This window comes from Ceratotherium simum, chromosome 36 (assembly GCF_057802395.1).
Source record: "Ceratotherium simum simum isolate JZ-2026a chromosome 36, ASM5780239v1, whole genome shotgun sequence".
Taxonomy (NCBI): Eukaryota; Metazoa; Chordata; class Mammalia; order Perissodactyla; family Rhinocerotidae; genus Ceratotherium; species Ceratotherium simum.
Window position 1 is genome coordinate 17,029,802 of NC_141935.1, and position 21,852 is coordinate 17,051,653.

The 21,852-nt window shown below is 37.0% G+C and overlaps 1 protein-coding gene across 1 annotated transcript in view; it reads left to right on the plus strand.

Moving 5' to 3' along the window:
* RRP15 (ribosomal RNA processing 15 homolog) overlaps positions 1-21,852 on the plus strand; it is a 48,673-nt gene that overhangs the window by 16,201 nt on the left and 10,620 nt on the right. The window contains exon 4 of the mRNA XM_004439684.3: positions 1,966-2,167. Coding sequence (XP_004439741.2) covers positions 1,966-2,167 — 202 coding nt within the window. The remainder of the gene's footprint in view (positions 1-1,965; positions 2,168-21,852) is intronic.

A 21,852-nucleotide genomic window follows, 5' to 3' on the forward strand; every position in this document is an offset into this window, starting at 1 on the left:
AGATAAATAGAATCTGGTGGCTGCTGGGTAGTCCTTGCCCACTCATCTGTGGGAATTATAGTCTCTTTGAGAATAGGGGTATATCCTGTGTGTTGGGAACATACAGCAGGAGATTGTCTAGGGGAGTTGGGGAAGGCTTCACAGAGGAGATAACATTTGGGTTGCTGCTTAAAGAATATAGCAATTATCTAGTGGAATTACTTTTAATTTTCCAGTTACCTGCATTATTTTGGTCATTTTCTAGTCCATCTGGGTGTTGTCCTGAGATGATAGTGAAGTATGATGATTAAGAGAGTGAGTAGTAGAGCCAGACTGCTAGGTTTCAATCCCAGCACATAACTTCTCTCTGTCTCAATTTATTTATCTGTAGAAACAGGAGAATATTACACCCACCCTATAGGGTTTCTCCAAGAATTAAATGAATTAATGTGTAAAAAGAACTTAGAATAAGTGCACAGTTGGCACGTGAGAGTAAGTGCCTCCTTAAATTTCATACCCTAGGCACTTCACTCACCTCACCTTCGTCCCCACCCTGTTGTGAAGGGTATGGAATTTTACCCTCCTTAAAAGCTAATAAGCTAGCCTATTAAAGTTTCTTGGATGCTGGCAGAAGACAAGAGACTTCTGGGTCAGAGACAAGGGACATTATTACTCATGGCAAAAGAGTAGCCAGAGCTTCACGTTCCCACTGATTCCCTTTGTCCCTCGGGGCATCACAGGTGCCCTAGATGGATGCCTATGTGTGCACTGGGTTGTGTTACAGGAGGGGACGCTGTATTTGGGAATCTGTTGCTTTTATGGTGAATGGTAACAAGCCTGCTCTTTGTCTGGGGGGAGACGTTACCTCATCCCTCAGGGTTGCGTGCTGCAGACACAACCCTGAGAAATGGCCTGGGTAAAGAGCAGTCAGTGCTTTGCATTCTTGAAAAACCCAGCAAGAACGTGCAGGTATGCTCAGGGCCCATGGCAGATTGCCTTTCCCAATGATTATTATAACAGGAAAATTAATAGATTATAGAATTTTAGAGCTGGAAGGGATGTTAATTGTCTGAATCAGTGTCGTCCAGTAGAAATATAATGTGAGCTACATATATAATTTAAAATTTTCTTGTAACCACGTTGAAAAAACTAAAAAGAAAAGTGGTGAAATTAATTTTGATAATATATTTTATTTAAGCCAGTGTATTCACATTACTTCAACATGTAATCATTATAAAACAATTATTAATGAGATTTTAAAATTCTCTTTTTCATACTAAGTCTTCAAAATTGAGTGAGTTATTTTAACTTGGAGCACATTGTAGTTTGGACTAGCCATATTTCATGTGTTCAGTAGCTACATGTGGCTCGTGGCTACTGTAATGGACACTGCAGGTCTTAATCTTCAGAATTCATCTTTGAATGAACTTAACTACAGAACAAAGTATTTTGAATTTTTTTAAGATAGGATTTTAAAATTAGTTTTATATCATAAGAGTTGCAGATAATATAGCTGAATACTTTTTAAGCTATTTGAGTATTATTTTTCCCATTTACAGACGAAATTGACATCCAGAACATCTTTCCTAGAGTCGTATGGTTAGCTAACTGTAAAGGCTGTGCTCTTTCCATTACAGTGTAATACTTTCAACCATTATATAGTTATATTTTGAGAAATAGATGTTTGTGTTAAAAGTAATTCTTAGTTCTAATTGCACAGAGGTTGATTTGGAAAGTCCAAGGCAGAAAAAAAATCACTTATCATTTCACACGTATTTATTCTCTATTCAGAAATTTATATTTATTCATTGAAATGTATGTTCGTTTTTCAGATGTATCTGTTCATTCAGCTCGTTTCATTTGAGTGCCTATTAAATGCTTGCCTCTTTCCTAAGCAGTGAAAATACATTGTTCCTATCCTGTGAGTTTGTATTCTAGTGTAATTGTTATTTAACTACATTGTTCCGGTCATTTTACATTCTATAGGGGTGTGGTGCAATTATTTAATGCTGTTCAGAAGCATCAAAAGAACGTTGACGAAAAGGTTAAAGAAGCTGGAGGCTCTATTAGAAAGCGTGCTAAGTTGATATCAACTGTTTCCAAGAAGGATTTCATCAGCGTTCTGAGAGGGATGGATGGAAGTACAAATGAGAAAAGTTTGACTGGAAAGAACTCAAAAGCCAAACAGGTAAGACTCTTATATAGGATTCAGTGCATCAGACTTTTAGTTCTTTAGCTAAAGTTTTGGGGTGAAAAAGCACACTATAAAATTATAGTTTTTTCAGATTTTTAAAAAATTTCTACATGCCCACAGCCTAATTGGAAAGTTTGGATTCTTAAGTTTCATGATGATTTATTCAGTATGGAAGTTGCCAGTTATGGATGTCATCCCCCTGCTGTTAGAACTCAGGAACTGATAGATTCAGGTAAATTCTTTAGAGAGAGAGCCATGTCTCTTCTATCTGAAATTCTGCCATTTCTGCATTTTGGAGAATAGAAGTTTGTGTGAGGGATACAGCTTTAATTTGAGACTTTTACCCACAGAGGTAATTGTGATGGTGTGTAACTTCTAAAATATGAAGAACTGGAGTTTTTGGGAAATATGGTGGAAAGTCATCCTTGCACTGAGGCAGCTTGGTGACGTTTCGCTGGTTGGGAGGTGATGAACTTAAATGCTTTCCATGATCTTTGGCATGATAACTTTGCTTCCCCAGCCCTTTTGACCTGTGAACGCCAATAGTTTCCTTTTTAATGTACCAGGTGAAAGATTCTGAAATGTGCTCTAATCTCCAGTTTGTTTCTTTAAAAAAAAATTAAAGCTAAGTGCATAGTTTTTTATGATGGCTTGATTTCTTTTGCCAACAAAAAGTCCTTTAATCAGGAAACTAGAGTTTCTGTCATAAGTTTTTTGTTTGTGTTTTGGGAAAACAGTTGAAACCCTGGCAAAAAGAGCATTTAGGCAATTTCATGCCAGCCTAGGGTTGAAGTATTTTTCAAGTTCCTTGATTAAGTTGCCATTTTCCCTAATTTTGACAGAAGTTTTCTAAGCTTTTTAACTTTGTCATGTCTTCAATATGAAAGGACCCAAATTGTATGTTTATATAATAATGGTGCTCACTGGTGCTGCTATCTGACAGGCTGTGTTCTCACTAGTGACACTTGACTGTAAGAATTGGAGAAAGATCCAGCAGCGTTGGATGAGAAAGAGCTAGAGGGAAGATGGAAAAGGAAAGACTTTTTTTTTTTTCTTTTTCCTGTTGGTTTAAAAATAACTTTTAGGGGCTGGCCCCGTGGCTTAGTGGTTAAGTGTGTGTGCTCCGCTTCTGGCGGCCCAGGTTCGGATCCCGGGCGCGCACCGACGCACTGCTTCTCCGGCCATGCTGAGGCTGCGTCCCACATACAGCAACTAGAAGGATGTGCAACTGTGACATACAACTATCTACTGGGGCTTTGGGGGAAAAAAAGGGAGGAGGATTGGCAATAGATGTTAGCTCAAAAGCCGGTCTTCCTCAGCAAAAAGAGGAGGATTAGCACGGATGTTAGCTCAGGGCTGATCTTCCTCACACACACAAAAAAATAAAAATAAAAATAAATAAAAAAAAAAAAGTAACTTTTAGTAGAAGCATTTGTTTTTACTTTAGGATTATTGTCTTCATGAGTTATGAAAGCACGTACAGGGTTCTTCCATGGCACCAGTGCATTTTCTTTCTTACCATTTGCACTTTGCCCTTGTCTTTCTTTTTTTCTACTTCAGTGATCACAGGCATAGTATTAATCTGGGACAAGGTCAAAAATTGCTTGAGATTCAAAACAAAGTGGCTTTGCTCTAAACATAATTTGTTTCTAGAACCACCTACCCCACACCAACACCATCCTGGCACATTTCTTTCTTTTAAAAACATTTGTTTTTCATAGTTACAGAAAAACAGCCAGACTCATTTCTTTTTATTATACTTGATTTTGCATCTGAATAATTTTAAAAGTTCTATGATATTTGTGATTGGATCAGTTATTAATACCAAAAATATTTATTAAGTACCTATTTGTGCCCGGTGCTCTCCTTGTATCTTTTAAAGTCTTACAATTCAGATAGACAAATGACTTCAAATAAGTAAACAAGATTAACATGACAACATACAAATTCTAAATTAGTGTGTGTAGACCACATGTTCTCATCAGTTACACTAGGTACAGTAAAATGTTAATTAAGTGGCTATCCCTGTTTGTGGGGGGACTTTCGAAGTAACTGATAATATTCATTTACGACATAGATCAGTAAATCTCTGTAGGTTACTTGAAATAGGTGGACTACGGCAGTTGAAGAAAAGGAGGGAAGGCAAAGGTAGGAATAGATTTGGTGTGCCAAAACGCTCTTCAGAAATGAGTCATAGATTGAACTGGGTAAAGGAGGATATTGATTAAGTAGAGAATAAGATTTTCCTGTTTCTCATGTTTTACCTTGTCCTAGCACCACTGCTGTTGCACCTTTTTGTAATAGATGGTCCTTTCCTCCTCACACAGTCTGTCAGAAGAGCTTTTATGAAAGTTGCTCATTGTCCTTTCTCTGAGTGTAATGGTATTCAGAACACAGGCTAATTAGAGTCCACCCACATCTATACTGGATTCCCTGGCAGCTGTCTATCAGGATACCAATCTGGAAATACCTTTAACTCCTTTACCCAGTTATACTTCTTATTCATAGTGGTGACATTAAAGTCTTAGCTTCCAAAAAAAAGAGCCAGTAGGTTTATATTAAGCAAAAAGCTGGATAGAATTAGGTTAGATCCATTATAGCCAACATACATTAGGAGTGCTTTTGGTGGTGAGTGTGTTTTGTTTTTGTTGTTTGTTTTTTTGACTCCCTGGGGACACTTATGACTTGGAAATTTATTTTTAAGAACTCTTTTTCAAGAATTTCCATACTCCTGCAAGATATAAGAAGCTTTGAGACACTGTGACAAATGTTTCTTAACTGTATTATGGCCCTAAACCAGTCACTTTTCTCAGAACCTTTTCTTTTTTTCTACATTAAAATTTTTAAATTTTATTTTCAAAACAATAGGAGGACACTTTCAAAAGTGAACTTATGACTAAATAAAATAATCAGTGTCCTTTGTCATCCCTCTCTACTACTCCTTTTGTCCTCTCACCCCTAAGGTAACCATTTTCAATTCTCAGATCCTTCTTCTAGTATTTACTTCTATGTCTCAAATAATATTTACACTATTTCTTTATCAATATTAGGTATTATCTTTTATGAAATATAAAGAATTAGTAACTTCCGTTCACTCTCATACGTCCCACACTCTGACTTGCCAATATAGTATATTGTTTTTGACTAAATCAGTATTCATTGTAAACATTGTGTGCTGCTGAGCAAAGTAATGTACAGTAATATTTTCTTTCTTACAGTTTTTCTTTTTCTGGAGTTAACAGTTGCCTCTTTTTTTAATTTGCTTAGTTTTCTATGCACCAAAGCCTTCCTACATTCTTTACAACAACTGTTAAACACTTCTCAATACTATTTTCTTCATAGTCATCCTATTACAACCTAGTCTGGTTGTTCTTTACTTTGTATGCACTTTTTGCAACTTTGCTTTATCACCATCCTGGGAATTCCCTTTGCGTCTTTCTTTTGCAGTAGCCTCTGTTTCTTGGACTGAATGTCTTATTTTCTCGTGGCTTTCCCTCATTTTGACGAGGTCACATTTACCAGTAGCTTTCTGGGAAAGAGTGTAGGTATCCTCATCTTTTATTGATGTGTTAGCTGGATAGATGTAGTAGGTTGAATGGTGGCTCCCAAAATGCTAAGTTCATGTCCTAATTCCCAGAACCTGTGAATGTACCTTATTTGGAAAAAGGGTCTTTGCAGATGTAACTAAGTTAAGGATCTTGAGATGAGAAGATCATCCCGAATTATCTGGGTGGCCCCTAAATCCAATGACAAGTATCCTTGTAAGAGACGCACAGGGGAGATTTGACAGACAGAAGTGGAGGAGGCAGTGACCACAGAGGCAGAGCTTGGAGTGATGCGGCCACAAGTCAGAGAATGATGACAGCTGCTAGAAGCTGAAGGAGAAAACGGATTCCCCCTAGAGCCCCAGAGGAAGCGAGGCTTTGCCAGATTATAAACTGTGAGAGAATAAATTGCTGCTGTTTTAAGCCCTCCAGTTTGTAGTAATTCGTTACGGCAGCCGCAGGAAAGTAATACAGTATAGATGTCTGTGTTAGAAATTATTTTCCCTCAGAAATTTGAAGTTATTGCTCCATTTTCTTATAACTTCCCTTTTTTTGGCCAGTAAGAGATCCAGTGCTATTTTGATTTCAGATTCTTTAGTCTTTGGAAGCTTTTAGGATCTTCTTTATCCCTGCTGTTCTAAAATTGTTCAGTGGAATCCCCTGGATGGCTTTTTCTCCTTCCTTTTGCTGGACACTTGGAAGGCTCTGTCAGTCCAGTAAGAAATCCATGTTCCTCATCTCTAGACAGGTTGTTTTGTGGTTGGATTTAATATCTTTGGTTACTTTTGTCTCTTTTTTTGTTTTGTTTGTTTTCTCTTTCAGGAATTTCTGTTAATTGGTTGTTGGGTCTTCTGGATTGATCCTCTGATTTTCATAACTTTTTTCCTCTAGATTTTTGTCTCTGATGGCTTTCTGGGAAGGTCCTTTAATTTCTAACTGTTATGTTTAATTGAAAAAAATATGGTTTCATAGTTTTAAATTTTGAAAAACTTTTTTTTTGTTCTTTTGTTCCTTTGTGATCCTATTTTACTTCATGAATACAGTATCTGTTATTTTTTGAGGAATTAATTATAGGCGTTCTACATTTTCTTTTGCTCTGCAATTGTCTTAGTCTCTTCTGAGCTCATTTTTGCTGTTTTTTTGGCCTCAGTCTTTCCACTTGGAGGCTTTCCTCATGTGCGTGGTGATCCTCACTGCCCATCCATAATTAAAAGTACTGGAGAGTTGATTGAACGTTTCAGTGTGACCCCAGAGTTTTCTAGTTGGTGAGTTCAGCTATAGAATAATTGAGTAGAGTTGCTTCTTTCACTGGGGAATACCCAAATGTCAGTTTTTATAGATCTTTCTTCTGGAACCCTCTATCTTTTCTGGAGAAGAATCCTAAAATCTGCTGCCTGTGTGTGGAGTAAGAACTTGCTGCTGATGTTCTTGGAGCAGAATGTAGGAATAGTCTTTGGAGCTCCAGCATTCAGTGTGTCGACTTACTCAATATAAGCTCTTCATGTTAACCAGTGTTCTAGAGTCCAAGACCTCTCTGGTTTGATATCTTCAGGGACTAAACTGCCTGTCTGTATTAGGGTCAGTCACCTGCCTCTGTAAGCTGGGGACGGGGCCTAGAAGTCTAACAGCTTCTTATTGACTGTTGGCCAATCCTCTGTTTTTATCATACCCGTCACCCCACCTCCTCCAACTGCCTGCAGTTCCTGAGTGTGGGCCCGTTTCTCCCTTAAGCATCAGCCTCTTCTTCTCTCCAATTGGTCACCATTACTCTATTCAGTTTTCATTCCCTCAAAATGTCTTGGCATATTGTATCTACTATTATTTTCTCTTCTGTATTGTTTCCTTGTTTGTTTCTACTTTTTATACCTTTATTTTAATTTCGTTGGGTTTTCCATAAGAATTGGAGATAAATGCATGTCTGATGTTTAACTGGAAGACCTTTTTATTTTAAAAGCAAAAAGGTTAATCTTATTGTAGCTTCTTAATGCTTTAATGGAATTATTGATAGTCTTAGATTCATTATATTTTACAAACATTAAGCCTTTAAATATTTGATAATGTAAATTTTTAATGTATTTAAGTGAATTATTTAAAAAAATACTTGTTTATAAACATACTTTCTAAAATTATAAAGAGGAGAATGTTCACATAAAGGAAATACATGCACCTCCTCTCTTTCTCTGGGCTTGCATCTTCTTTGGAAACACCCGTGTGATTATCTCGAGTCCTTTGAGGATCTTTAGATGCTTAGGTGCATGCTCTGGCATGTGTGTGCTTAGCATTATTTCCTAGAAAACAAAGAAGAAAGAGAGTTATGCTTTTTAAACATTTTGTGTAGTATATTGACGTTTTTTGTTGTTGTTGTTGAGGAAGATAGGGCCTGAGCTAACATCTGTTGCCAGTCTTCCTCTATTTTGTGTGTGGGATGCTGCCACAGCATGGCTCGATGAGCGGTGCATAGGCGCACACCTGGGATCCAAACCCACGAATCCCTGGCCACCGCTGGAGTGGAGTGGGCAAACTTAACCACTGTGCCACCGAGCCGGCCCCGACTCTTGTTCTTCAATCTGATAACCAGCATTACTAATTTATTTCTTTACAAGTCTTTATAAGTCTGTTTTAAGGGTGATACATATTTGTGTACTACACATCAACATTTGATTTCTTTCATTTAATATTTTTATATTTATTTTTGTGTGCTCCAGCTTCAACTGTTAAAAGTCTGCTTGTTCCATTTAAAACCATGATCTTCTTCAAACCATGATCTTCTTCAAGGCTTTTGGTGCCTAGATTGGAGTAATTTTGTGTGTGTGTGTTCCAAAGACTGCCTTTCATATTATTAGCTTTTTATCAAGATTACTTTTAATCCTCTGATCCTGCCTACTTGGATAATATTGTTGCCCTTAGAATTTTTTATCTTTTTCTTTCCTAATTTTATTGTATTTAGTCGTGATTTCTGGAATAAAGTACTTGGGAACTCATATGTTACAAAGCCTTCCTTGCAGGCAAAAAAGGTATAATTGCTTTTTAAAGATCATTTTTAGGGAAAGAGATTTTGAAAAGACTTTATAAGTATTTTAAAAGATGTCAACTGATATATTAAATTACATTTTGAGACACTAATTAGTATACTTTATTCCTTAGAGCTGAGCTTGGGGACTGCAAAATAACAGAAAGGTACTTGATGGACTCATTTCAGAAGAGAGAACAGCTAATATTTGTAAATCAAAAAGCCTTCACTAGAGCTTAGGGCAGTTATTAGTCTAAGTATTTTTCATCTATAAAAAATGAGTTGTTTCTTCATTACTTATAAGTAAAGTTTAACTTTAATAACAATTGTACATCTCTTTCATCGTGTTAAGCCAGGTTATTTGTATAGAGGATGTACATCACTTTATAAATGTAAACACATTACACCTTTGGCATTCACAAATTTAGCAATCTATTTTTTTCTTTTCTTTTTTTAAATTCTTCATATTGCAAAGCTTATGTGCAGAAGTCAGTCACTTATTGGTGGGTTCTCTGCCCAATATTCACTTCTCAATAATGCCTGTTTGCTCTGTTTGCTCTGTTAACAATCATATCATGTCACATAAATCTTGTTAAACTAATATTAGAGATTTAGTTTATTTTTATTTTTTGTTTTATTTATATTTTTGTGAAATAGGGCCATGAAAAGGAACACTGTTAGTGGAAGTGAGAAAGCCTAAGAAAAGAATGATTTTTAGCCAAAAAATAGAAATTTGGGGTAAAGTATTGAATGTCAAGTTCTGAGGAGGTTTGGTTCTTTGGAATGGATCAGTCCACCAAATATTTCATATGGAAACAAGGAGAGAAACGTTTGTGAAATTGTTTTAGTAAGTGTTCCAGGTAGTACAGATGTTGCTCATGAAATTAGAAAGTCTTAAAGTTGGAAAAACTATGATGTGAGGATGTTCATAGAAAATGTGACTCTCAAGAGGAATGTGCTTCAGAAGAATCTAAGAAACTTAGCTTTGATTTTAAAATGTCATGAAACACATGTAGTGAAGGCACTAGTTCACCCCGTAGACTAACCTAGTCTGAAGGTAAAGGTGCTTTGAGTCTCTGAAGAAGCATTTTTCATTGTATGATGTGAATTCAGATGACAAAAGGAGAGGAAGCACTAGTGAGGGATATTTCTGTGGAACGTTTGCCTTCAAGCTAAAGAATCTCATAAGGAAAGTCATAAATTAGAATAAGTGTTCAATGCTGTTGAAACTAACTTATATTGAAACAAGGTCTGAAAGCATTTAAAAGAAATGAAATAAGCATCAGAGAATGAAACCATAATGAATAGATGTTTTCACTAGTAATAACTCAAGGGAAAGGAGCCTGTGCATCTCATTTTTACTTCTTTGAAGGCACACTTAAGCGCTTGAAAAGGAGAAAAACAACTGCCAATTGTTGTGCTACTATAAGGGAAAAAAACTATTGGTTAAAACTATTGGTTCTCTAATTTTTCACATTCTTGATAGTATTTTTTTCTTCTCTATTTTCTTCTTCCATGGAAGTTGGAATATTAGGATGTTTGCTGACGGGTGGGAAGCTGGAAAAAGGGGTTCTGAGGAAGTAGATTGGGATCAGATTTTAAGTCTTGTATCTTCTGTTAAGGAATTTGGACTTGATTCCTTAGGCATTTGGAGGCCAGTTGTAATTTTTCATCAGGTAAGTGATCTGATCAGATTTGATTATTCTTAAGGAAAAGAAGGCTGAGTCATGGAAAGACTGTCAGAAGACCAACCAGTAGGAGGCTATTGCCATAATCAAAGCAAGAGGGGAGAGCCTGAACTAAGGTGGTATAGGGATAGAGTGGGGATGGGGGTGAGTGGAAGAGAGGAACTAGATTTGAGAGGCAGTTTTGAGATATAGATTGACTTGATTTGAGACTAACATGATTCAGAGGGATAAGGGAGAGGGAGGAATTGTGGATGACTATGAGGTGTACAGCTTGGAAGATTCAGAAATGGTGGCAGCTTTCACAAAATCGAGACTATAAAGGTGGAACATGTTTGAGAGGTCCAGTCTGCTCCAGGTTGTCATCAGAAATGAGAAGGATGACAGTAAAGCTCAGGTTAACAGCAGCGCTGTGGGGAGAGGTGCTTGGTCCCTGCAGGACACATGAGCACAAAGGAGCAGGCAGCCAGAAGAGCAGTGAGTGTTGAGGCACTTGTTGCAGGAGGTGGTGTATCCTGTATGTCTCTGTAGAGTCTCTGAAACCTGAGGAACAGTTTACTTGTTTACCCAGTCAGTGAAGGTGGATAATGTATCTTAGAGAGTTTTTCACATGATTAAATTTAAACGTTTCTAGAGTTAAAGAACGAATTGTCAGTTTTTTGGAGGGAATTGTCTAATCCAGAACCTGTAAATCCCTCCCTTGGACCAGGTACCAACTGCATATTATCATGTGGCAAAGCACGTTGACTGATTCCTTGATGTTTCCTGATCCTGAGTGATTTTTTTTTAAAAGATTAAATTGTATTTAGGACCCTTTTTTAAGGAAGCAACAAAACTTATATTTCATATGAGAAAGGTTTTCAGAAAAAATTTAAGTTTTAATCCTTAAAGCAATAGTACCTTCCTTCCCCCATTTGGAACATGTACCTATCTAGAGTGGTTTGTTTTCCCAATATATTGAATAATCAAGATGTTTTTTTTTTTTTCTTTTTTTGGTGAGGGAGGTTTGCCCTAAGCTAACATCTGTTGCCAATCCTCCTCTTTTTACTTGAGGAGGATTGTACCCGAGCTAACATCTGTACGAGTCTTCCTCTATTTTGTATGTGGGATGCCGCCACAGCATGGCTTGATGAGTGGTGTAGGTCCGCAACTGGGATCCAAGCTCGTGAACACGGGCTGCCGAAGCAGAGCACGCGGAACTTAACCACTGCGCCACTGCGTGGGCCCAATAATCAAGATTTTAGTAATGTAGAGCCATTAGTTTTTTTTCTAACCCTTCAAAGTTATGATTATTCCTTTTGTTCTTTTCTTGAAAAGCTGACTAAAATCCAGTCAGATTTCTTGGGATTTAAGTGTCTGTTTCCTTAAAGGTGAGACTGAAGCAAATGTGATGCACTTTAAATCCGTGAGCCTCAAAGAAGAATATACTGGCTGCTCTTAGGAAGCATTGACTATATGTTACTGCTACTCTTGAATTACAGATTTTCTATTTGAAATGACCAGTATGTCAATTCAACTTTTGTTTTGTTATAATGAAACCACAATAATAATTTTGTAGTCAGAGAAAATGCTAACTAGTTTTTGTTAGAAAATAATTTCCTTAGTGATTGCAGGGCAACAAATTTTCATAAAAATCCCTCGGAAAAAAAGTGAAAGAGACAAGATATTTATTTTTTCTGATTTTTGTGATGTGAGCACTTGAAGCTAAATGTCAAACGTAGAGATAAGTTAGGGGGCTCTCTTTCTCATACGTTTTTTGTAAATGGCAACCACGTAATTTCTTCAGAGCTAGGCGTTTAGTGGTAGGAATGCTTTTGAAATACCTGGCTTCTTTGGTATCTTAGTAACTTAGACCTAGACTGCAAATACATTTTTTAAATTATATTTTATTTTATTCATTTTATTATTTTTTATATGTTTCAGGTGTACAACATTATAACTTCTGTATACACTACAAAGTGATCACCCCTAAAAGTCTAGTTACCATCCATCACCCTGCAGTTGACCCCCTTCACCCTTTCACTCACCCCCCATCTTGCTTCCCCTCTCGTAACCACCGATCTATTTTCTATATCTGTGAGTTTGTTTTTGTTCTGTTTGTTCATTTTTTATTTTTATTTTTTTAGATTCCACGAGTGAAATCATACAAGTGTTTGTCTTTCTCCTTCAAGGCCTATCCACATTCTCACAAATGGCAAGGTGCATTTGGGGCTGGTCCGGTGGCACAGGGGTTAAGTGCGCACATTCTGCTTCGGCAGCCCAGGGTTCACAGGTTCGCATCCTGGGCGCGCACTGACGCACCACTTGTCAGGCCAGGCTGTGGCGGCATCCCATATAAAGTGGAGGAAGATGGGCACGGATGTTAGCCCAGGGCCAGTCTTCCTCAGCAGAAAGAGGAGGATTGGCATTGGATGTTGGCTCAGGGCTGATCGTCCTCACACACACACAAAAAAGGCAAGATTTCATTCTTTTTCATGGCTGAGTAGTAGTCCTGTGTGTGTGTGTACATACCGTATCTTCTTTATCCATTCATCTATTGAGGCACACTTAGATTGTTTCCATATCGTGGCTATTGTGAAGAATGCTGTGGTGAGCACAGGTGCGTATATCTTTCCAAATTAGTGTTTTCATATTCTTCAGATAAATAGTAGTAGAACAGCTGGATCATATGGTAGTTCTAGTCTTAATTTTTTGAGGAATCTACATACTGTTTTTCATAGTGGCTGCACCAATTTACAGTCCCACCAACAGTGTACAAGAGTTCCCTTTTCTTTACATCCTGTCCAGTACTTATTTCTTGCCTTTTTGATAATAGCCATTCTAACAGGTATGATGTGATATTTCATGTGGTTTTGATTTGTATTTCCCTAACAATTGTTGTTCCATGTTGGCCATCTGTATGTCTTTGGCAAAATGTCTATTCAGATCCTCTGCCCATTTTTTAATCAGTTTTTTTGTTATTGTTGAGTTGTATGATTTTTTTGTATATTTTGGATCTTAACCCCTTATCAGATGATGATTTGCAAATATCTTTTCCCATTCAGTAGATTGCATTTTCTTTTTGATGATAGTTTCTTTTGCTTTGCAGAAGCTGTTTGGTTTGATGTAGTCCCATCTGTTTATTTTTGCTCTTGTTTCCCTTGCGTTTGAAGTCAGATGCACAAAAACATTGCTAAGACTGATGTCAAGGAGTTTACCGCCTGTTTCTTCTAGCAATATTATAGTTTCAGGTCTTACATTCAAGTCCTTAATCCATTTTGAGTTAATTTTTGTGTATGGTGTAAGATAGTGGTCTAGTGTTATTCTTTTGCGTGTGGCTGTTCAGTTTTCCTAACACCATTTATTGTAGAGACTGTCCTTTCTCAATTGTATGTTCTTAGCTCCTTTGCCATAAATTAATTGTCATATATGTGTTGGTTTATTTCTGGATTCTCAATTCTGTTCCATTGATCTATGTGTTTGTTTTTTGTGCCGGTACCGTACTATTTTGATTACTATAGCTTTGTAGTATAGTTTGAAATCAGGGAGTGTGATACCTCCAGCTTTGTTCTTTCTCAAGATTGTTTTGGCTATTTGGGATTTTTTTGTGATTCCATACAAATTTTAGAATTCTTTGTTCTAGTTCTGTGAAATATGCCGTTGGAATTTTGATAGGGATTGCATTGAATCTGTAGATTGCTTTGGGTAGTATGGACATTTTAACAATATTAATTTTTCCAAATCATGAGCATGGAATGTCTTTCCATTTATTTGTGTTTTCATTTTCTTTCATAGTGTCTTATAGTTTTCAGTGTACACTCACCTCCTTGGTTTTATTTATTTCTAGATATTTTATTCTTCTTGACACAGTTGTAAATGGTATTGTCTTAATTTCTCTTTTTGATAGTTTGTTATGTGTATAGAAATGCCACATATTTCTAATAATTCATTTTGTATCCTGTGACGTTACTGAAATCATTTGTTCTAACAGTTTTTTGATGGAGCCTTTAGGGTTTTCTGTTTTCCTATCATTTCATCTGCAAATAGTGACAGTTTTACTTCTTTCTTTCTGATTTGGATGCCTTTTATTTCTTTTTCTTGCCTGATTGCTGTGTCTAGGACTTTCAATACTATGTTGAATAAAAGGGGCAAGAGTGGGCATCCTTGTCTTGTTCCTGATCGTAGCTGAAAACTTTTCGTCATTGAGTATGATGTTAGCTGTGGGCTTGTCATATATGGCTTTTATTATGTTGTTCCGTCTATACCACTTCGTTGAGAATTTTTATCATAAATGGATGTTGAATTTTATCGAGTGCTTTTTCTGCATCTATTGAGATGATCATATGATTTTTATTTTTCATTTTGTTAATGTGATGTATCAGATTGATTGATTTGCTCATGTTGAACCATCCTGCATCCCTGGAGTAAATCCTACCTACAATTGTGGTGTATGATCCTTTTAATGTATTGTTGGATTTGGTTTGCTGATATTTTGTTGAGGGTTTTTGCATGTATGTTTGTCAAGGATATTGGCCTGTAATTGTCTTTTTTTGTAGTGTCCTTGTCTGGTTTTGGTATCAAGGTAATGCTGACCTTGTAAAATGTGTTTTGAAGTGTTCCCTTCTCTTCAGTTTTTTGGAAGAGTTTGAGAAGGCTGGGTATTAAATCTTCTCTGAATGTTTGGAAGAATTCACCAGTGAAGCCATCTGGTCCTGGACTTTTGTTTCTTGGGAGGTTTTTGATTACTGATTGAATCTCCTTACTAGTAATCAGTCTATTCAGGTTTTCTGTTTCTTCGTGATTCAGTCTTGGAAGATTGTATTTTTCTAGGAATTTATCCATTTCTTCTAGGTTGTCCAGTTTGTGGGCATATAATTGTTCATAGTAGTCTTTTATGATCCTTTGTATTTCTGTGGTATCCTTTGTAAATTCTCCACTTTCATTTCTGATTTTTTTTTAATTTGAGCCCTCTCTCTTTTTTTAGTTAGTCTAGCTAAAAGTTTGTCAATTTTGTTTATCTTTTCAGAGAACCAGGTCTTAGTTTCATTGATCTTTTCTATTGTCTTTTTAGTCTCTATTTCATTTATTTCTGCTCTGATCTGTTATTTCCTTCCCTCTACTAACTTTGGGCTTTGTTTGTTCTTGTTTTTCAGGTTCCTTTGGGTGTAAAGTTAGATTATTTATTTGAGATTTTTCTTGTTTCTTGAGGTAGTACTGTATTACAATGAACTTCGCTCTTAGAACCACTTTTGCTGCATCCCATAGATTTTGGTATGTCATATTTCTGTTTTCATTTGTCTCTAGGTATTTTTTGATTTCTCCTTTGATTTCCTTGATGACCCATTGGTTGTTCAATAGCATGTTTAATCTGCATGTCTTTGAGGTTTTTCTAGAAAGTGTTCTTAATGTAATTGATTTCTAGTTTCATACCATTGTGGTCCATGCTTGGTATGATTTCAGTCTTCTTGGATTTATTGAGACGTGTTTTGTGGTCTAGCATGTGATCTATCTTGGAGATTGTTCCATGTGCATTTGAGAAGAATGTCTATTCTGCTGCTTTTGGATGGAACGTTCAGTATATAGTTATTAAGTCCGTCTGGTCTAATGTGTCATTTAAGGCCAATATTTCCTCATTGATTTTCTGTCTGGATGATCTGTCCATTGATGTAAGTTAATGTTCAAGTCCTCTACTATTATTGTATTGCTTTCAGTTTCTCACTTTAGATTCATTACTATTTGCTTTATATGTTTTGGTACTGCTATGTTGGGTACATATATATTTATAAATATTATATTTTCTTGCTGGAATCACCCCTTTATCATTATGTAGTACCCTTCTTTGTCTTTTACTAGAGTCTTTAAAGTCTATTTTGTCTATGAGTATAGCTACACTAGCTTTCTTTTTTTCCCCTTTGCGTGGATTATCTTTTTCCATCCCTTCACGTTCAGTCTGTGTGTCCTTACTTCTGAAGTGAGTTTTTTGTAGGCAGCGTGAAGATGGGTCTTGTTTTTTTTTATCCATTCAGCCACCCTATGTCTTTTGATTGGCAAATTTAGTCCATTTACATTTGATTATGGATAGGTATGTACTTACTGCCATTTTGTTAGTTGTTTTCTGGCTGTTTTGGTAGTTCCTCTTCGCTTGTGGTTTGATGGCTTTCCTTAGTGTTACATTTAGATCCTTTTCTCGTTTTCTTTGTGTATTTACTATAAGTTTTCTCTTTGTGGTTACCATGACGTTCCTATATAACATCTTATGTATATAACAATCTCTTTTAAATTGTAGCAACTTAAATTTAAACATATTCCAAAACTTTACATTTTTACTTCCTCCCCCACATTTTATATTATTGATGACACATTTTAAATCTTTTTATTTTATGTATCCCTTAACTAATTGTTGTAATTTTAGGTAATTTTACTGTTTTGTCTTTTGACCTTCATACTTACTTTATCAGTAATTGATCCACTATCTTTACTATATATTTACCTTTTCTTTCTGCTTTCATATGTGCATTCATTTCCAGTGTTTTCCTATGTTTTCTTTTTATTAATTAGTTTCCTTTTTTTTTTCAGCTTAGAGAAGTCCTTTTTAACATTTCTTGTATAAAATTTTGTGGTGATGAATTCCTTTAGCTCTTGTTTATCTGGGAAACTCTTTTTTTTTTTTTTAAAGATTTTATTTATTTATTTTTCCCCCAAAGCCCCAGTACATAGTTGTATGTCATAGGTGCACATCCTTTTAGTTGCTGTATGTGGGACGCGGCCTCAGCATGGCCAGAGAAGCGGTGTGTCGGTGCGCGCCCGGGATCCGAACCCGGGCCGCCAGCAGCGGAGCGCACGCACTTAACCGCTAAGCCACGGGGCCGGCCCTGGGAAACTCTTAATCTCTCCTTCAATGCCGAATGATAACCTTGCTGGGTAGAGAATTCTTGGAAATTTTTTCTTTCAACACTTTGAATACATCATGCAACTGCCTTCTTGCCTGTAAAGTTTCTGCTGAAAAATCTGCTGATAGCCTTATGGGATGTCCCTTGTACGTAATAAGTTGTTTTTCTCTAGCTGCTTTTAAGAGTCTTTCTTTATCCTTAACTTTACCATTCTAATTATATTGTGCCATTATATTGTGTCTTGGTGTGATTCTCTTTGGGTTCATCTTATTTGGAACTCTCTGGGCTTCCTGGACCTGTATGTCTGTTTCCTTCCCCAGATTGGGGGAATTTTCAGCTGTTATTTTTTCCAATAATTTTTCTGGCCCTTTCTCTCTCTCTTCTCCTTCTGAGACCCCTATAATGCAAATGTTATTCCTCTCGATGTTGTCCCAGAGGTCCCTTAAGGTACCCTCACTTTTCAAAGTTCTTTTGCCATTTTGCTGCTCTATCTGGGTGAGATCCATTGATCTGTCTTCCATTTCGCTGATTCGAGCTTCTGCTTCATCCAATCTGCTGTATGTTATATTTTTCAGTTCAGTTATAACTTTTGTTTCGTACTTTTTAATATTTTCTATTTCTCTGTTGAAGTTCTCACTGTGTTCATCCTTTTTTTATTAAATTTTATTAATATTTATTTTAAATAAAAATTAGCAAAATTAATTTTACTTGATTTTAACAGAATAAAATAATTGAAATAATTGAAACTGGAGACATTTGAGAAACTGAGGTGAATTTTTTTATCATAAAATATTAATTTCTAAGAGATACCTCTATGGTTTTTTTTTTTAATTGAGGTAACATTGGTTTATAACATAAATTTCAGGTGTACATCATTATATTTTGATTTCTGAGTCGATTACATCATGGTCACCACCCAAGACTAATTATCATCCATCACTGTACACATTTGTGAATCACCCCTTTCCCCCTCTTCCTATCCCCTTACCTTCTGGTAAATACCCATATAATCTCTGTATTTATGTGTGTGTGTGTTGTTGTTTATCCATTCTTCTGCCAAGGCCAGTGAGCATCTTTATGACCATTACTTTGAACTCTTTATCAGATATATATCTTCAACAGATATCTCTGTTTTATTAAGGTTCTTTTCTGGGGATTTGTCTTATTCCTTGATTTGGAAGATATTGCTCTTCCTCATTTTGTCTGACTCTCTGTGTTTTTCTGTATATATTAGGTGAAACAGCTACCTCTCCCAGTCTTGAAGGAGTGGTCTCGTGTAGGAGGTGATCTCTGGGGCCCCGAAGCTCAGTCTCCCCTGGTCTCCAGAGCTAGGCACTCAAAGGACATCCCTTGTGTGAGCTGCGAGTGCTCACCAGCTCTGGCAGGGCTGCAGCTATGGTGCAGGGTGGGCAGGGCATGGGGTGCTTGCCTGGACTGGTTGTGACGTGGCAGCTGCGCAGGGTGGGTGGGGCATGTAGCATACCCACCAGTGTTAGCAGGCTAGAGGGAGGGCACCAAAGATGGCACCTGCCACCTCCGTCACCAGCATGTTAGAGCAAGATTGCAAAAATTGTGCTCACCAGCACTTCTGTCCCTGCCGCAAGTCACTGCAGGTTCATGCCTCTCTGATAGCTGCTTTAGGATTAATAAGTGGGTCTTCCTCATTTATGGTTTAGGTGCTTTTCAAACTGTGGCTATTGTGCTGGATCTCAGGGCCAGTAGGTCTGCACATGAGCCCTTTAAGAGTAGTTTTCTCCATTCTCTACAGTTCTCTAGTTCCTCTGGACTTAATCACTGTTGATTTTCAAAACCAGGTGTTTTGGGGGCTTTTCTTTCCAGTGCCGGACTCAGCGCTCAAGGTGCCTGATGTGGAGCACAGTTCCTTTACTTCTCAAGGGAAAGTTGCGTATTTTTGGGATCTTTCCTGATTGTGTGTTACTCTGCCAAGGTTGGGGTCCCAAAGGAGACATGTTTCTGCCTCTCCTACCCATCTCAAGGCATCTCTTTTATCTTTTGTCATGCAAGTGCCGTTCATCTAGTTCTCAAGTCCTTTGCAAAGGAATAGTATTCCATATGTAGCTGTAAGTTTGTTGTGTCTGTGGGAGAATGTGAACTTGGGGTCTTCCTACACCAGCATCTTGAACACCCCTCACCCCCCGCTGTTGCTATATATTTTTAAAACTGTACATTCCTTATGGGTCATAGACCTGAATTCTTGCTGCCAAAAGAGGAAGCCTAGTAATAGAGGGACTCCTCATACATGTCTCTAGGTGGTCTCCCAGCAGTTTTCAGGACTTAGTTTTTAAATGGAGTTGAGATATGGAAGCAGGCAAGGGCGTGGAAAGCTTCTGTCCTTAAATTGCCCCTGCATTGCATGGCAACAGCGTTTTACTCTCACATAAAAGCTACTCTGAGAGGAATGTGTGGAATCCTAACTTTGTAAATAATTCAGCTTAATGTTTGTTTACTGAAAATGCCTAAATAGATTAGAGTTTAGACAAAGGAGAGACTCCAAGTTTGAAATGAGAAGCACGATTGTACACATTGCAGTTGATGGGAACAGTTTAAAGCGGGTTTCTCATTGTGTTCACTTCTTTTAAAATATGCTGTTTGGTTTTAATGTAGAGTGGTTTCTGACTTGAACAGCAGTTGCAATTAAAGTGAAGTTATGTTTGGCAGTGTGGTACATGCAGCATTTTGACTTGCAGGAAATACAGGTATAAGTAAAGAATAAGAACTAATGACGGAGCTGCTGTAGAAATCTTTAGTTATGGTTAAAATAAAAGTTAATAATGATGCCATTCATCTTCTGGCCCTATTTGAAGAAATGTTCTCTCTATTTGAAGTTGCTGAAGTGGCTGTCTGTACAGGATTTTCATCAGTGAGATTGGAGCTTTTTGTTTTTCTTTTTTTTTTTTTTTTTAATTTAATTGTCCTGCACCAAATCAGTCTTGGACCACGTGTTTGCACTTCTGGTGCACTTTTAAAAATCAAAAGAAGATTTTGTTTCTTGCTAAAAGTCATCATTTTGGGGTTATAGGCAGTTGAGAATGTTTCTGGCGATGTATGCTGCATTATACCTAGTGGCAAAGGCTACAGACTCCAGAACCAGACTACCTGGGTTCAAAACACCTGGTCTCCCATTTACCGCATATGAGTTACTTACTCACACCATGCATGCCTCAGGTTTATTATCCATTTAGGGTAGTCATTCTAGTAGTAGTAACCATCTCTTAGTTATACTGTGAGAGTCAAATGAGTTAGTATATGTAAAGTGCTTAGAACAACGCTTGGTGCATAGTAAGCACTATATAAATGTTTGCAGTTATTTTTATTTTGTGTTGCATGTCAGTATTAGAATGAGTTCCTTATATTTAGTTCTTATTTTTTCCTAACACGTAGTTTATCCAAAAATCTAATAAAAATTGTGTTTAGATTTGGAGAGTTCGCTCTCATTTTAGGTGTGTCTAGTCTAGTAAAGCATAATTCTTACAAAATAATAAAACTAAATTTTGAGGACCTAGAAATTTGTTTACTTCTCTTATTGCCCCTTTCAAGCTATGGTTGAACTAATTATATTACTGAATAAGATTTTACTTACCAAGGAAAGTTTGGTTTCTAGGGTGCTGTCATACTGTTTGAATTTTCTCATCCTTGTGAGTAGTGTACAGAACGTCGTTAGAAGATTACAGATGTCCCAGGCTGGGGATTCCATGGACACATGATGACTCAGGGCATTAGTAAGTGGGGACCTTGGTAGGGGGACTATGAGGTGGCTTATTATTGTTCGCTTTGTACCAGATACTATGGAAGGTGTTTTTACATAATTTTCATTTTAAGAAGTATTAGAATTTTAGAGTTGAGAAACTCAAAGTTAGAAAGATGAAGTGACTTGCCCCAGGTCACATTGATAGTAATTGGTAGAATCTGGATTAAAACCCAATCTGTGTTCCTCCAAAACGCTGTTCCAGCCATTAGTGCCTGCTGCTTAAAAAGATCTAAGGTACTTCATTAGAATCAGAACAGAAAGCTGTCTCCCTTCTCTCACCTGGATGAGGCACAAGAAGGGGGCTGGCTATTGAGCCACAGTGTCACCCCCCAGACTAGAGAGAGAATGACGAGTGAGGCAGCTTGCAGTCTGAGTTTTCCTAGATCTCGATCCCCTTCATTGGATGTGTAGCAGCACATGGAGACTGATACATTTTAAAATCTCATTTCTCAAATCTGTAAAGGAAGAGATATTACCATAGTAAAACATTTCAGAATTATGAAACTCATTAAACTCATGTAGAAAATTCTTTAAAAGTTGACGGTTTGAATTGACATTCTATTCATTTATCAAGGAATTAAAATTTACTGGATATCAAATGCATCTTGTATTTAATCATTGTTTGCCTAACAGAAATTTTAGAATCTTTTTTTTTTTCTCACTTATTTTATGAGCATTTTCAAACAGGAAGAAAGTATGAAAGACCAGAAATACTGGTCTTTCATAGACCTGTGTGTCTATCACCTAGGTTCTGAGATTCTTAACACTTGTCCTTGTGTTTGTTTTATATAGCTGTCTGCC